The sequence below is a fragment of the Rhamphochromis longiceps genome, linkage group LG7 (assembly GCF_057381845.1).
Source record: "Rhamphochromis longiceps isolate RC_006_pf linkage group LG7, R_longiceps_female_GT1.1, whole genome shotgun sequence".
Classification (NCBI taxonomy): Eukaryota; Metazoa; Chordata; class Actinopteri; order Cichliformes; family Cichlidae; genus Rhamphochromis; species Rhamphochromis longiceps.
In genome coordinates, this window is record NC_140563.1 from 23,170,498 (window position 1) to 23,186,045 (window position 15,548).

General features: G+C 37.2%; 1 protein-coding gene across 1 annotated transcript; it reads right to left on the reverse strand.

Annotated features, from left to right (window-relative positions):
• Positions 1–372: 372 nt before the first annotated feature.
• Positions 373–14,475, reverse strand: rerglb (RERG/RAS-like b). The gene is made up of 5 exons (XM_085412915.1): positions 10,535–14,475; positions 7,275–7,331; positions 6,457–6,530; positions 4,898–5,046; positions 373–4,055 (listed from the first exon to the last, which is right to left on the reverse strand). The coding sequence occupies exons 1-5, from the start codon at positions 10,584–10,586 to the stop codon at positions 3,770–3,772; spliced, it is 618 nt and encodes a 205-aa protein (XP_085269041.1). The 5' UTR covers positions 10,587–14,475; the 3' UTR covers positions 373–3,769.
• Positions 14,476–15,548: the final 1,073 nt, after the last annotated feature.

Below are 15,548 nucleotides of genomic sequence, written 5' to 3' on the forward strand. Positions count from 1 at the left end.
TAATTTATATTTTTCAAGTATTACAGATACCACTGTATCTCATCTCTACCTCTTATTTAGTGGTACACACTTGTACCTGGGTACCATTCATGTATTATCTGGGTAATTGCATTTGTTTTCGTACATCTTTGAATAGCTCAGGGTCATAGCATACACATTCTTACTCATATGTGGTACTTAAAGACACGAGCAATAAAAAATGAGTCAGTCAGAACGAAAAACACCTATAAGTGAATTCAGATTTTCCCTCACATGTTGAAAAGAATTTCAGACACCACAAATTACATCTAACAAAGTCTATTTATATTGGTTTTCCTTAAATTTGCCACTCAGTAGTAAAACATCACAGTGGAATACTAAGGGAATACAGCTATTATTTATGGCATCTACATTACTATGTGTATTTCCTCCCTTAACAATTTTTTTTAAAAAAGGACATTTCTGCTGTAAAAAGTAAATAAATAAATAAACTATCGATCTGGTTTGTGTACAAATTTGTCGCCTCCCCTGGGCAAGAAATTATTCTTTTTATTTATTCTTTTTATTTTTTGCCTGTCCCGTTTGGCTCTTTTGCCATCAGAATTATTGTCTAAAGGCAAAGAAAGATGCCCAACGGATTTACTTTACCAAATAGACCATCACAGCCTTGCTGTAATGGTCTATTTGATTCACTTTTTATTGTTTATTTTATTTTATTTTCACTTGCTAAATACGGGACAGACTTGACTGGGGAAAAGAAAGGGGAGAAAGAAAGAGGGAAAGAAAAACAGCGGGGAAGAGGGCAAAAAACAAAAATAAACAAAATAAACAGACAAAAAATACATATATCAATCACCCGGATCACCTGTTGAGAAAGAAAAAAGAGAAAACAAGCAGAAGGAAAAAAAAGAGCAACATAATAAACAACATCACGATGATATATGGGAATATAACAGTAAATACTAAATATTAAACATTATTGTGCAGCATGTAAGATCGACAGCGCACAGTGTGCTTTGAGGTAGGAGCCAAAAAGGGTGTAGTTTGTGGGTGTGATCACCCGTGTGTACACCTGTGAGCATGGACGCGCTTGTATTTAAAAGGTTCATTCATATAATGATCTGCAGGAAATGATTAAACTCAAGGCCAGATCGTCATCGTGATCTGTGCTGCCATCTAGTGGAAACGTGAGGGAGCGTCGCTTTGTTTAAGAGGCTAAAATTCAGCATAACAATGGAGCTTCTCCCCTCACTGCTCTGCCTCTAGTCTTTCTATTTTTAGCACAGGAAATTCTTTTCTTTTTTTTTCTTTTTTTTTACTAAAGGCTTTAGAGTAATGCCCTCTCTCATGGACATCTAATTAAAATTAAGCTGAAAGCGAAACAGCAGTCCCCGTGAAGAGCTAAAACAGCCATCAATGTTTAACTTTAATTTCCTCTGGAATAACCAGTGTTTTTACAGCATTTACAAAAAAGAGCATTCATCAACAAAAAACTGCATAGATGAAGATATTTTTCATGATACACAGTGCTTTCCTTCTGTAAAAAATCATGGTGACATAACTGAGAAGAAGTTTTTCTTTAGAAGAAAAACAGCATTTTGTTGAATAAATTTCGTGGCCTCATTTGGTATGTGTTAGTTCTACAGTATGGTGTTAAGTTTTTAGGGCATTTTCTTCTTTTCTTTTTTAACTCAAATAAATACAAGATTAAGATACTGAATCTATACAAAATACATACAGTATACAACCGAAGCTGAGTACAATGTGCAACAATAACAATGTTAAATTAAAATTGATATCACCTTGTAATAGATGCATTATTTTCTAGTCCAATTAAATACTATTTTATCTTATCTGTCATTAAAAGCAAACAGGATACAACAACATATGACATACAGGTTCCACCTTTACAATAAAGTAAGACTAAAGGGTGCATAGGAAGAGTCCGAGTGTCAGTTAAAGGCCAGACAGCCACACAGCCATGCACTGATATAGGTATATGCCTCTCACTTGGCACAGACACTGATGGATGTAGCTGCTGGTTTGTGAAGTTGGTGTTGTTTCGTCTTTTTAAACCACACATCGCCAATGAAGCAAACCGAGAAGCCAAGGCACACTACACACTGATTGTATTTGACATATCACTACCCTAAGTATTATAATCTTCTTCATCATCTCCAAAAAAGACCTGAGAATCTGAGAAAGCACACATCTATCCCTGCTATCACAGGGGAAGAGGCAGGGTTAACCTAACCCTGTTCATGTCTTTGGACTTTTCCATTCAACTAAATAAATTGTGTTAAATGTAACGTTCAGCATTTTAGTGATAATGACCACAGCTAAACTAAGTGTTCATACAGCAGGAGCTGTTAAATAAACCATATTATGCATTAGACAATCAGAGGATTTACACAGTATGCGTATTACAAATCACAGTTCAGTGATCCAGTAAATAAAACATTATGGTTTCCAAAGAGTGGCATTACTATGAGAATATACATTTAACGTGCATTTAAAATAACCATGTAATATCAATTATACTGTCTCTGAAATATTATACCAGTATAAAAGGACGCTGAGCAAAAGACTACACAACGCTGAACTATAGGGGCAATACTCTGGTAAAGTAAAGCTAACTGAACCAGTCACAAAATGAAGGCATGCAATATGGTGTTGAAAGTTTCATTCAGTGTCATCACTGTTGGCCTACACTGTACTGATGCAGGAGTCGGTGATGCAGTGCAAGCTTTCGACAAATAAAAGACAGCTGATCAGCCTCCCATGTTGTGTTGTTGGAATAAGATAAGAAGTGTTAAGGTAACCTTTTTTCATACGTTTAAACTACACCAATAAATCAGACAGAAATTTTGCTTAGAAAGTAGCCGTAGCTATGTAAAGTATTAAAAACTGTTAAAACAACTAAAATAAAACAAACTAAACAATTTTTGCAAGAGCTGCTGATTGCTGTGGAATATGTTCACGTTCCATGTCTGTTTTCAGTCTCTCAGCCAGATCCGATCTGTTTTTGGAAAGTGTGACCAAGTACAGTCAGTGATTGGAAACCCATGGTCTAATAATTAACAATAAACATGTTTTTTCACCTCTGCATATTTATACAGGGAGCAAGTGCTCCTACACATAGCTCCTCATATTGATGCTTCTATAGCAGCCCATGATGGACAAGTGGAACTGTTTCTATAGAGAGGCTATTTTGGAGGCCAAATTAGGTTTAGTTACGTGCTTAGAAAGTGACAGGTATTCAGTTAGTTGCAATCTTTATCCTCTAGGTGCTGGTACTACACACAGGTCCTTTAAATATAAAAAGTAGGCATTTCACCAAAGGTTCAGTTAATACACATTAAGAGAAAAAGAATAAAAAGTGTATGTAGTAAATATCTTTTTATGCTTCCCTCTCCTGTATAGTGTTGCTCTATTTAACATACCTGCTTTTTTTTGACTGCCTCACTGTATTTGGCCCTTTCATCAGAGAAACATACCCAAGGCAAAGTCAAAATAACCAAAGGAAAAACAAAACTTTGCCAAGATATATATTTGCCTGTAAATTTAGTAACTATGGCCGTCTGAATTTTTCCACCAACCACTCATGTTGCTCATGATATAAAGAGGTTCACTGTTTCTATCATTGTCTATACACTCAACAGTTTTCTGTTGAGTGTATAGACCAACACATCACACATCAAACCCAACACATTAAGGTTGCATCCCCTTAAGGGCCACGTACAGCAGGGACATCTCAGTGTCCGATTAGCTGCTAACTGTACTGGGATCATCATACGGACTTCCTCCTCTTGCCAAAAACATTGTTGATGAGTTTGGCCATAGACTTTGAGCCGCTGTAGCGTCGTCTGTCAGCGCGATACTTCAGATGCTCCATCACCTGCCGGATGAGCTGTGTGAAGAGGTTGGCAATGTCTTGGTAGCTCTCGGCTGCTGAGACCTCCTGGAAATTACAGCGGTTTTCCTGCGCCAGACCGCGGCCTTCATCCTCACGCACCTGACGAGCATGGCAGAGGTCCTGCTTGTTGCCAACCAGGCAAACAGGAACATCCATCTCCCTGAAAAAAAGACAGCAGGGAGGCGTTAACACCATCAGCCTGCAAGATGACTGAGGATAGCAATATGAAGAGGATGCAGAGGCAAATGTGTTTTATTTTACAGCTTTTGAGTGCTTTTGCAACAACATTGCAACAATTTTGGCTATTAAGCAACCTATCCTATCTTTCTGAGCGTAAAGCAGATGTTTCGACTAGCTGGGCTTGATTTACATTCACACAATCCAACAGTTCCACTTGTGATCTACACCTATATTTATTCTCAAATACCTGTCATTAGGCTACACAGCTCTTCCCTCCATGTTATCAGGATGCCTTGGCATGCTGCCAGGCAGCCTGATAGATGTGGATGGCCTGTTTGTTTGTTTTTTTCACGCTTAAATTTATCAGACACCTGCGCTGGCAATCCCTGTAAATCATGAATCATTTATGAGTTTGAGTTTGTAGGAGGGCAGTCAGGACTCCCAGCATTCCTCAAATTCAAAAGTGCATGTAGATTCATGTCCAGTTACAAAGAACCTAGGGCACAGATACTCTGTTTTGTTGTTTTCCTGGAGCATTTGCAGCATGTTCAGTTCATATGGCCTGTATTTATATAGCACTTTACTATATATGGACAAGTGGGTGTACATCATTTTCCGGACTTGCCACTTTACTTTAAACCTCTGATTACTGATTCTTTGCACGAGGATTTCATCTGACATTTGAAATTGTAGAATTGAATGTAGGATTTTGCCTCCATTTCAAAACAGGCATTGTTGTAGCACCCAGAATTACTGTTAAATAACAACCAATCCAAACATCCATTATATGTCAGCAGCATCTGTTATTAAGTTTCTGCTGACCCTTTGCAGTTCTCCATGCGTGTCTCCCGAATCTGCCGCAGGATGTTTTTGGCATTGATGAAGGAAGTGCGGTCACTGATGTTGTACACCACCACAAAGCCATCTGCCCAGTCCACTGGCTCTTCAAGTATACACCTGGCCTCCGAACCCTGCCAAGAAGAGCATGTGCTTTTATGTTGGTATCATCCAGTTTGTCCCGAATCAACGTGCCAACTGGGTTGCTTTTCCTATGGAGCAAGAAAAAAGAGTTGGAGCCTGTATCCTTTACACTGTGTCACTTTCTATGGATGGTATTATAATAATATAGCTGGATACCATTATTATTTCTATAGATGTGTTCCAATGCTGAAAACACCTTGTATTTGTATTTTTATTTCCCTGTTTTGAGCAAAACTGAGTTGCTTTTATACTTTTTTGACAAATGCACATTGGCATTACTGTCTTCCCATTGATTATACAGATTTGATTTTATTGCTCTTTTTGCTAATCAAGCATCTTACAGTTAGTTTTCATACCTGTAATATTGAAACACTTTCCTTTTATGGATCCATAGCGTATTGGTTTACAAATTTGCTCAGCAAGCGGAGGGTTGCTGGTTCAGTTCCATCCAGAGATACAAATCCCTTTTGGAAAGTGTCAGAAAATGCATCTGGTGTAAAACCCTGCCAAAGGAAACTCACAGAGCTGCTGTGGCAACCCTCTGTGACAAGTGAGCAGCTGAAAGTCACTAATACCAGAAAGCATTTCAAAGTGGTGCCTTAACAATATCAGTGACACCAGTAAATAAATTCAGAGTGACCCTACAAGCGCTTGTGACCTTGACATAAACAGTGTAAGAAGGGCTTGAGGCCTGGGGACACACCTGAGTGCTATAAAACCCAATTTTAAACCTTTTGTCTTTACTGACTTCTTTTAATGCAGTCTGGGTCAGAAGGGCTGGATTGTGACTCTGTGTTCCTTATGGGACAGTAATATTACAGGGGGTCTAAATGACAAAGACAATGACTGGTTTTTGTTCTCCTGAGCCAGGGTACTCCAATAAAACACTAACATTGTAGTAAAGTCCCTCTCAGGTCTTTAGTTTTGTTGAATGAGAAGTAAGAGGTTTATATGGCTCCCCTTTTTTTCAAAGGGACATTCATCTCCTCAGGATACTCTCATAAATCCTTATATTCCCACACTTGCTAACTCTAAGTGAACACATAACCACAGCTAAGCCACAGGCAGCTCTCCAGCAGCCTGAAAACAAACCACTGTTTTGATAGATAGATGATAGATAGATGAAGGCAAACCAAATTTTGGTTATGGCCCGACAGTCAAACAAAATTACTCAAGAATGTAAAAATTGACTTTCTTTATGAGTAGTTTAGGTGAATTTTCTTGAAAAGGCATTATTCTCATCAGTGTCAGATTTTCATTTTTTCGGTTTGTTTCCTGTCAGTGGTTTGTCGGTGGTCCTCCAGATGAAATGTTAGAAGAACAACGGGAAAAGTTGGTGGTCCTGCTGCAGCTCTGCTTTTCTAATATATTTCTGTTAATACTAAAAACAAGAGTCTTACCTGAGAGCAGGGGTCAAAAACCTCCAAATTCAGCTGCCTGCCATCGATCGACAGTCTTTTGTGGTACAAAGAGTCTGTGGAGGAGATACAAAATGCATAAATAACTATTATATTATATTATTGATGGATGTCAAAATCACACATGGAACATGTCAAAAATGTGGTGTTTGGGACTTTCATCAGTTTTTAGTAAGACTTTCAAGACACAAATCTATTACCAGGTATTAACATTACCTACCATGAATTTGTCACGAATCTACTTTTACTACAAAGTTTGTTTTTGTTGTTGTTGTTTTACAGGAACTGGACTGCTAGTGTATCAAGCATAATTAAAAAGTTGTGATGGGTCAGACATACATACAAAAGTATATATTTTGACTTTATTGTTATTTATTTTAACTTTCCATGTCTATTCACTTCATGACTTGTAATCACGGCTAACAGAGCTAGAAGCATCAATGCCTAAAGTGGTAATGAAAACAGTGAAAACCACAATTACATCATTACATTAAAGGATATAGGATAACAGCATCTTTATGATAAATACAAATAGAAAATAGTATAAAAATACAAATCCATTAGATATCCAACTATACTATCAGAAATGTTGAGCTAAAACACTGGAAGCTGTGTCAAAACAGCTACACGAGAGGATTGTCTACATTACCTGCCTGCAAAATTTTTATTACCCAAAAGAACAATATTTTCCTTGTCCATGAATGCACAGGTGAAAATGTTGCATCTCTAAGTGGATGAGAGCAATCTTCTAGACCAAAACCTCATCAAAGTGCCATTATATGAAATCTGGAAACACTTACTGGTATTTGAGGCATATTCACCAATAAAGCGTCTGGTCAGGAAGCGCACGAGGACAGCTGGAGAAAGGAGATGAAATGGAAAACAATAAAATGAATCATGGCATCATTACACACTCATCCCTCTCAGTGAAGAAGGGGGTGGGGGAGCCTTGTTCACCCCAGCAGGCACAACACCGTGTTAAATGTCTCCAGGATTGGAGCGATGAAACTGAAGCCCCACATAAAAGAATGCTGCACGGCTTTCCTGTGTGCATATTTGGCAAGCTGAATAGTTAAATCCCCCCCAGCCTGTGCTTTGCCTCTACACTGCAAGCTACACATAAAACTGACTGACTGGGCCAGTTTTGGTCCCACAAGACAATCAATTTCAATTAAAGGCTGAAGTTTCAAGTGCTGAACTCTGGAAGCTTGCTCCTAATAGTGGGCCTCTTGAGGGGTTGTACAGAGGTTAGGACACGGTGACACACAAACATGGATGTGGACATTCAACACTTAGGACTTAACACAATAGGAATTGTCCTGGTTCCATTGTCACATAAAGATACATTCAACGATAAAAGACGTGTTGAAAGCAACAAATAGAGCAGAAGGGAGCAGAAAAACATGTCGAATGAACTCAAGCACCCACATACAGCTTCCATAAGCTACAGCATCACCAAGGTAACGGCTCTGCTTCACTGCCAAGCACCAAGAATGGCCATGTCCCATTGTTTTAAAAGGTTTGTACAGTACAGTCTGAACCACCCTCTCACAGACAGAAGCAGAATCATAAGTAATGCTTTCTCCTAGACAGCATTTTTAACAAGAGCTTAAAAATCCAATCTGAAGTGTGTCCAAACAGGAGAACTGAAGTATGGTTGCATGAACTGGTTCTCCGAAGAACCCATAAAAAATACTAAATGATCCAATATGGACACATGAAACTTAAAATAGACACAGAAAAAAACAAGCAAAAAAACAAGATAACAAACTATCACTGCGACACATCAAAGTCAGTGAAAGCCAAGATCAAATTACACTCTAAACAACACCACAGGTGGAGCAGCAGGCCGATTGACTTATTGATAAAACATGTTGTGCTTTCCTCTGTCCAGCCTTGAACTAAGCCCTGTGACTGAGGAGTTTTAAAACAAAGGCAGATAATCTCTGGAGGGAGAAATGGTCTTATTAGTTTAGTTAAACCTCAGTGAATGGAGCCAATAATCCACTGTTGTCTTTGGTTATGTAATGCAAAACCAGAGCTCACACAATGCTGGAAGAAAAGAGAAACATGTTTATTCAAACTTGGAAGTGTTCACTGCTAAAAATAATTACTTTTCATTTCTCAAGGCCACTCTTCCTGGACGGCAAATAACAGTTAAAATCGCATGCCAAAAAAAGTGACATGCAATTAATTAATATTAATTTCTGCTATCATTCAACCTAATGTTTATTTTTTGTTTACTGTGTTTCTGAATGAGCTGTACTTGCACCATAATAGTCACGCACCCAGTCATTTCTGCTGTTTTCATTAAGGGTATGACATGAACCCAGCATAAACCTGGTGGTACCCTGGTGATTTGCTTAGCTCTGATTTAAGTTTTAGCTGTAGCCTGTAGAAGTGTCAAGAAACACTAAGAAGAGATTTTTCCACTCTGTGAATTGATTGTGGTTGGGCTCTGTGGGAATATTCATAGTTAATCACACTTTTCAATCACCTTTTCTTGTCAAAGTTTACAAGAACAAAAATCTGTCTTCCTTCTCTCTCCCCAACCGGTTGCGGCAGATGGCTCCGCCCCTCCCTGAGCCTGGTTCTGCCGGAGGTTTCTTCCTGTTAAAAGGGAGTTTTTCCTTCCCGCTGTCACCAAAGTGCTTGCTCATAGGGGATCATATGATTGTTGGGTTTTTCTCTGTATGCATTATTGTAGGGTCTACCAAAGCGCCTTGAGGTTACTTTTGTTGTGATTTGGAGCTGTATAGATAAAACTGAATTGAATCAAAAATCAGCTCTCATGCTCCATGGCTGGCTAGTTAAAAAGTACGCCCTCAAAAATTTTAAACAAAACTTGTTTTGTGGTTAAAGTGACATGTTTTCAAGTGTTACCATATTGCAATCAAGAGATCTATCCAGAAATTACACTTTCCTTTGGTAGAAGAAAAAATAGACAGATCTCAGATAGTTCACAGTCTCAGCAGTATCATCATGTTTGACTGGAAAGTTAGAAACAACAACAAAAAACCACCAAAACTTCTTTTCAGATCGCAGAAGATTGCAGCGCCTCCCTGAGCCTGTTTTTTGCCGAGTTTTCTTCCTGTTAAAAGGGAGCTTTTCCTTTCCACTGTTGCCAAAATCTTGCTCAAAGGAGTTTGCTTGCTTGTTGAGGTTTTCTTCAGAATACTGTCAGCTCTTTACATTATAAAGTACCTCGACACAACAGTTGTTATGGTTTGGTGCAATATAAAGACACCCGAATTGAACTAAATAGCTGTTAAATCATTATATGATGGAGAGCTTTTGTTGTTTTACACATCTGCATTACTGTTTAGAGCACATATGTAATAACCTCTCTAAAGTATTTATGCACATAATTCTGTCCAGCGTCTCTTTTGATGAAGACCATGATAAGTTCGCCCAAACTATGCAGAGCAGGATCGTACTGAGATAGAGCCGTGAGTCACATTCTTTAAAATCTTTAGCTCACCTCAGAAAAGTGTGTTAAGCTACATTGTGTATGTTCTATAATAATTACAAAATCTTTAGCCCTAAATTTAATATAACTGAGACACTGAATGTCTGAGAGGGGAAATTCAAACATGTTAAATCAGCCACAATTTGTCACTTTATCATTTTATTGTTTTTAATTTTAGTTAGCAACAATTTTGATAATATTTAATTATCAGTTTTTCAAGAACAAATACCAACTCTGATTTACCAGTTATCTTATGCACTGTACTGTAAACTGAGTTTTTGACTGATAGCTAAGCAAAAACAACACAATGTAGCATATAACCATAAAATTAAGAACTTGATGACATTTGTTGACCAATTGATTAAAAAATAAAATGATGATAAAACACGCCAAACTACTACATTAGCAGAGACATGTGTTTAAATTCAGGTAATAAGCAAAATAAGCAAGTTAAATGAGGTGGTTTGAAGTTAAGGCATCATAACTTCCTTGTCAACAGTCTTGACAGTTTTTACAGTTTTTATTGAGATACAAGTATAAAGAGACACTTTTTCTCCCTTATAGATCACTAAATCACTCTCAAGTACTTACCTGATTTCCCAGCCCCCTGGCTTCCCAGTAGGGCCAGCTTGATGTCGTTCATGCCTGTGTTGTGTCAGGTCCTCAGCTGTATCTCTAGCTGCAGTTCTGTGTTGCGTTTGGTATTTAGGTTAGCCTCAGCTCACTAAACACTCCTTATCGTTGAAGCAGAGTGGAAGTACATGATTGCCCTCCCCTCTCTTTCTCTTCAAAGAGCTGTTTCACATTTTAAAACCAGAGGCAGAGGAGAGTGGGGAAAACAAGCACCCTCCTCTTTGGTCTCTGTCTCTCTGCCAGGAGCTCTTTTGTGCTCTCTCTCTCTCTCACACGCACCTCTCATTTTTCTGTTTTCTCTCGCTCTCTCTTTTTCCCCCTCAGTCTGTCTGTTTTCCTTCTTTCATTCCTCTCTTGGACCCATTTCTCCTCTCTGTCTCTGCCCCCTCCTATGCAGAGCTTGCTCAAAGGTCATGACTGACTAAACCTATTGTGGCAGTCCTTCTCTTAACATTTTAACTGTGCACTTGCTTTCATCTATGGATTTTAGTGCTATTTTTCATTGGGTAATGGTATAATGGTATGGAAGCCAGTTATGCTTGTTTGCCAAGAAATAGTCAATATAAGAAAATATAGAATTACAAGAAGCAAACTCAACGAGTTACATGGTACTGAAAATATATTTTTAAAGATAAATGACACAAAACCTGTGATAATGTTGAGTGAAAATCTCTTATTAGGATACTTATCATAATAATGATAAGTATCATAATAATGATAAGTATCATAATAATAATGATAAGTGATAATGCTTTGAAAATTGTGAAGAAAACTCAAAACTACAGTTTTATATTTTAACACATTGTAGCTGATATTTGTAAAGCTTTTGCTGTGAATACCATTTACATAATGTTTATCTACAAGAGAAACTAACTTTGAGGGAACATCAGTGCCATATAAATTAAAATAATAGATGGGGGGGGGGTTATATCATTAATAAACATATCTGTTTCTGTCCATACAAAACAGGTTTATTTCCTTTCTCTTCATACAGTATACGTAGTTCTATATAGTCCCATATTGCTTTGTTCACGAAAGGTTGATTTATTGTTCTGATTGGACACTATAACTGGATCATATGACTAGCGACATGTGAAGAGTGAGTGTATGATAGGTAACAATGGGGTTGCGGTGCACGAGCTGTTGATTTTTCACATTTATTGTTGACTTGTTTTTGTCCCATTCTGTAACTGTGACTGAAGAATGATTCATATTTATTTATTGCTGTGGTTAGTCAGCTTAAGGAAACTTAGTTAAAGAGCAAAAACCTATTTTTTCTGCCAGGACTGGCCTTCCATATAAACCATGATTTACCTTCTTGCCGTGCTTACTCTGATGTTTTCCTGTTTTGGTTTCAGGGAAAAGGAATGGCAGTGATATGATGTGGAAAACATTTTGCTGATTTTTAGTTACACACTTTATCAGCTGCACAGCTCAAAGTACTGAAGCAATATAGCAACAATAAAAAACACTGATTGAAGCATCAGTCATACTCCTCACATCCAATGAAACTGATTCAGACAAACAATCCATCTCCTTCAGTGTCAGCCTTCACACAAAATGTGACACTTACAGCCTGTAAATCACCCTGAAATAGCTTTGATTTCACAGGCACTAACTCCAGCCAACAACAATGAATATTCTTCAGACTACAACAGCATTTTTGTATCCACGGACCCTCTTGCTGGTTCATTCTGGGCATTTTAGGTCTATTTATTTGATCTTGTTCTGTGTAAAAAAAAAAAAAAAAAGTCAGATGTTCTTGTGTTTTATTGGTGAAGGTTGTCTAGACTTGGCTGCACTTGTATTGTCAGGCTTTTACAAAAACAATTACGACACTGTTTAAAGCCTTAATTTGGGGTTGTGGCTTTGGGGTATTTACATAAGTTTATTCATTGTTGTGACGATTTGATTAAAGGCAAAAAATCCAGGATTGCCATGTGGTTTCATTTAAACATTACATTCATTACATTACATTTATATTTTGAAATGCATTCAAAACGTCCAAGTTCGTGAGCGCTGTCAGTCAATTCTAAAGTGAATCATGTTTCCAAATCACCTTTTCCAGACTCTAAAGTACTTTCATCTTGTTTACTTTAGGACTGTAGATTTATACCATTTTTTAAAAAGCCATAACAATGAAATGAAAACAACCTGACCAAATTTCTATATGTGGGTTCAAATCTATTCATATTGCATGGCATATGGACTGAATGTGCTTTTGGAATGTTTACTAAATTATCTTCTTTCCATTCAGTGATGTTTGGAGATCACATTTCCAGAAAATCAGCTTGCATGAGGAAAAAATAATTGGAACCAGATAACTTCATGTTTTGGGAATTTAGATGAGGACTGAAATCACCAACACATCGCAAGAAATTCTTTAACTCCCTCATCAGAACAAAAGAGAGATTAATATTTCATACTGGGGAAATGTGCTAGCCCCAATCACTCCTAATCCCAAACTATTAGCTAGAAATCTAATAAGCATTGGTGGCTAAACATTTGATGCATCAGCTATTCATCAGTGCAAAACATAAAATTTAAATAAAAATCCATTTTCTGTCATGCTTCTTATTTACAGTGGACATTCCCATAGCAATGAGAAATTCCTCTATTCTACTTCCAAGGTGAGCACACAGTGAAGGACCCAGCCATCCATGGAAGCTTTTAATCAAAAACCATTTCTCCTGAGCTGATCAACACGTGGCTGTAAAGAAGCTTTCATGTGCCCACAAAACTACACATACCAGGAAACACGTTACTCTCCCCAGCTGGGTACACACATGAAACTTCAAAGGGTACCATAGCACTGTCAGCAACATCATTATATACTGACTGTGCACGAGGAAACCTTCTAGAAGATTTCTGTTGATTCTGTGAAATAAGATTATCTGCTATGTATGACATGGGAAATTTTATGTTGAACTTAAACTGGTGAACTGTTGAACTAATTGTCAGATAAATTAGGTCAGTGCTTGCTGAAAGTCATTGCCGTTAGGTAGCCTACTTTCCAGTAATCTATCTTGTAGGCGTAATATTTATATGACCCTGATTCATCATGCATTTTAGATGTGGTTTGGTTTAGCTTGTGAAATATACTTAGACTTCTCCAGATGCTTTAGTCATCATAGCTTAGCATGATTTAATTTATACAAAGAACTCTTGCAGTATCAAGAACTCACACTCTCTGTACTTTGATTTCATTGGAGTTGCACATAAGAAAGTCCAGAATGAAAGATCCCCTGAAGTGCTGTAGTCCAAAAATGCTGGTTTTGAGGAAGGGAACCATTTTGATTTTACGAATAAAACCACCAAAACCAGTTTTCATTTTAGGTTTTGACGTCTAGTTATTATTGGTAAATGTGTGCCACCAAAGGACTCTTTTTCTGTTTGAAGTCCTTAATTGAAAATTGGGCATGCATTAGCAGAATGCTATATGCAAGAAAGGAAACAAAAAAACTAACAAATATCAAACAAACAAATTTCTTATGATCAGCATAACCAAGCTTTATGGGAGCTATTTAAAAAATCATTTGTGTATCTTAGCTTCACTTTAGATTCTTAAACCTTACTTAAGTGCAACTAAATGATGAATAGATGTATAAATACGCCTATTGAAAAACAATAAAAACATGAACATATTCACTGGAGCTGCTTTGCTATCTTAGTTTAGCTTTCTTTTATTTATTTATTTATTTATTTATTTATTTATTAACCTTTATTATTTATTAACCAGGAAGATCCCATTGAGATTAAAAACCTCTTTTTCAAGGGAGACCTGGCCAAGATAGGCAGCAGCAGATGTCTCACAGTTACAGAAATTACTCAAACACAGGCAGCAACAACACACATGCAACAATAAGTGAAAGAATACAAATAAAATAAAAAATTAAATTCAAATAAAAATAAAAATAAAAAAGTCAGTTAAAATGACAATCAATCTAATTGAAACAGTTACATGTTATGGACTTGGCCTCAAGGATTTGTAGTTTAGATTTAAAAGCACTTAATGAAATGAATTCAGTCATTTTCCATTCCTTCTGCAGTTTGTTCCAGGCCAAGGGTGCTAAATGGACAAAAGCTCTTTTACCAAGTTCAGTTCGGGCAAATGGAACAGAAAGCAACAAGTAGCCATGCGGACGAAGAGAATACCGATCAGCATATTTCATTCATTCTTTCTTTAAATGCTTAGAAAATTTCATCTTAACAAAATAAAGTTCAAAGTGTTTACATGTATTTTAAAAAAAATGAAAATACTAGACCAGAACATGAATTTAAAATGTTCATTGCAGCCGCATTATGGTATTAGCTTCATATCTGTAGCTAGCAGTTTAGCTAGGTTTATTTTCATGTAGCATAGTTTTTTTAAACTCTCTCTGTATATGTAGAGTTATTTAGTGTCTTGGGATAATTTAAGTAGACTAATCTGATATAGATAAGCGGGGAAAAATTGCAAATAGGTAGTTAATTAGCTCAATTTAGCTATGCTGCTAATTATCGCATCATGGCTAACAGCAACTTGGCTACCAGTCAATGACATTCATGGCAGGTGAAACAGCCTTCTCAGTTTCTACGGGAGCAGTTTGACTCCACAGCAATCCATATTTAACTTTGTATCTTTTACATTTGTTTTTCCATTTATATTTCTGTGACTCTTTATGGATCGGCCATTTGTTAAAAGGTGTTACCCATACACCAAACTTTAAAATACAGCTTGCTGTCTTAATTTTAACGAACCTTAACAGTTTCACTCATAGGGTCGTGTATAGGGTTGCCAACTCCCTGAAAAATAAATAAGGGACACCTCGTGGCCAGGGCCGGGCAACCTAGTTGTCTTCACCCTTCCCAGTGTGGTAGCTCTTTTTTGTGTGTGTGAAATTATTTTTTAACCATTTGACTTGAATTTGATTTAAGCAGATGCATATTCTTTGTGATATGACCATATGGGAAACAAATGATCATTTAGCCA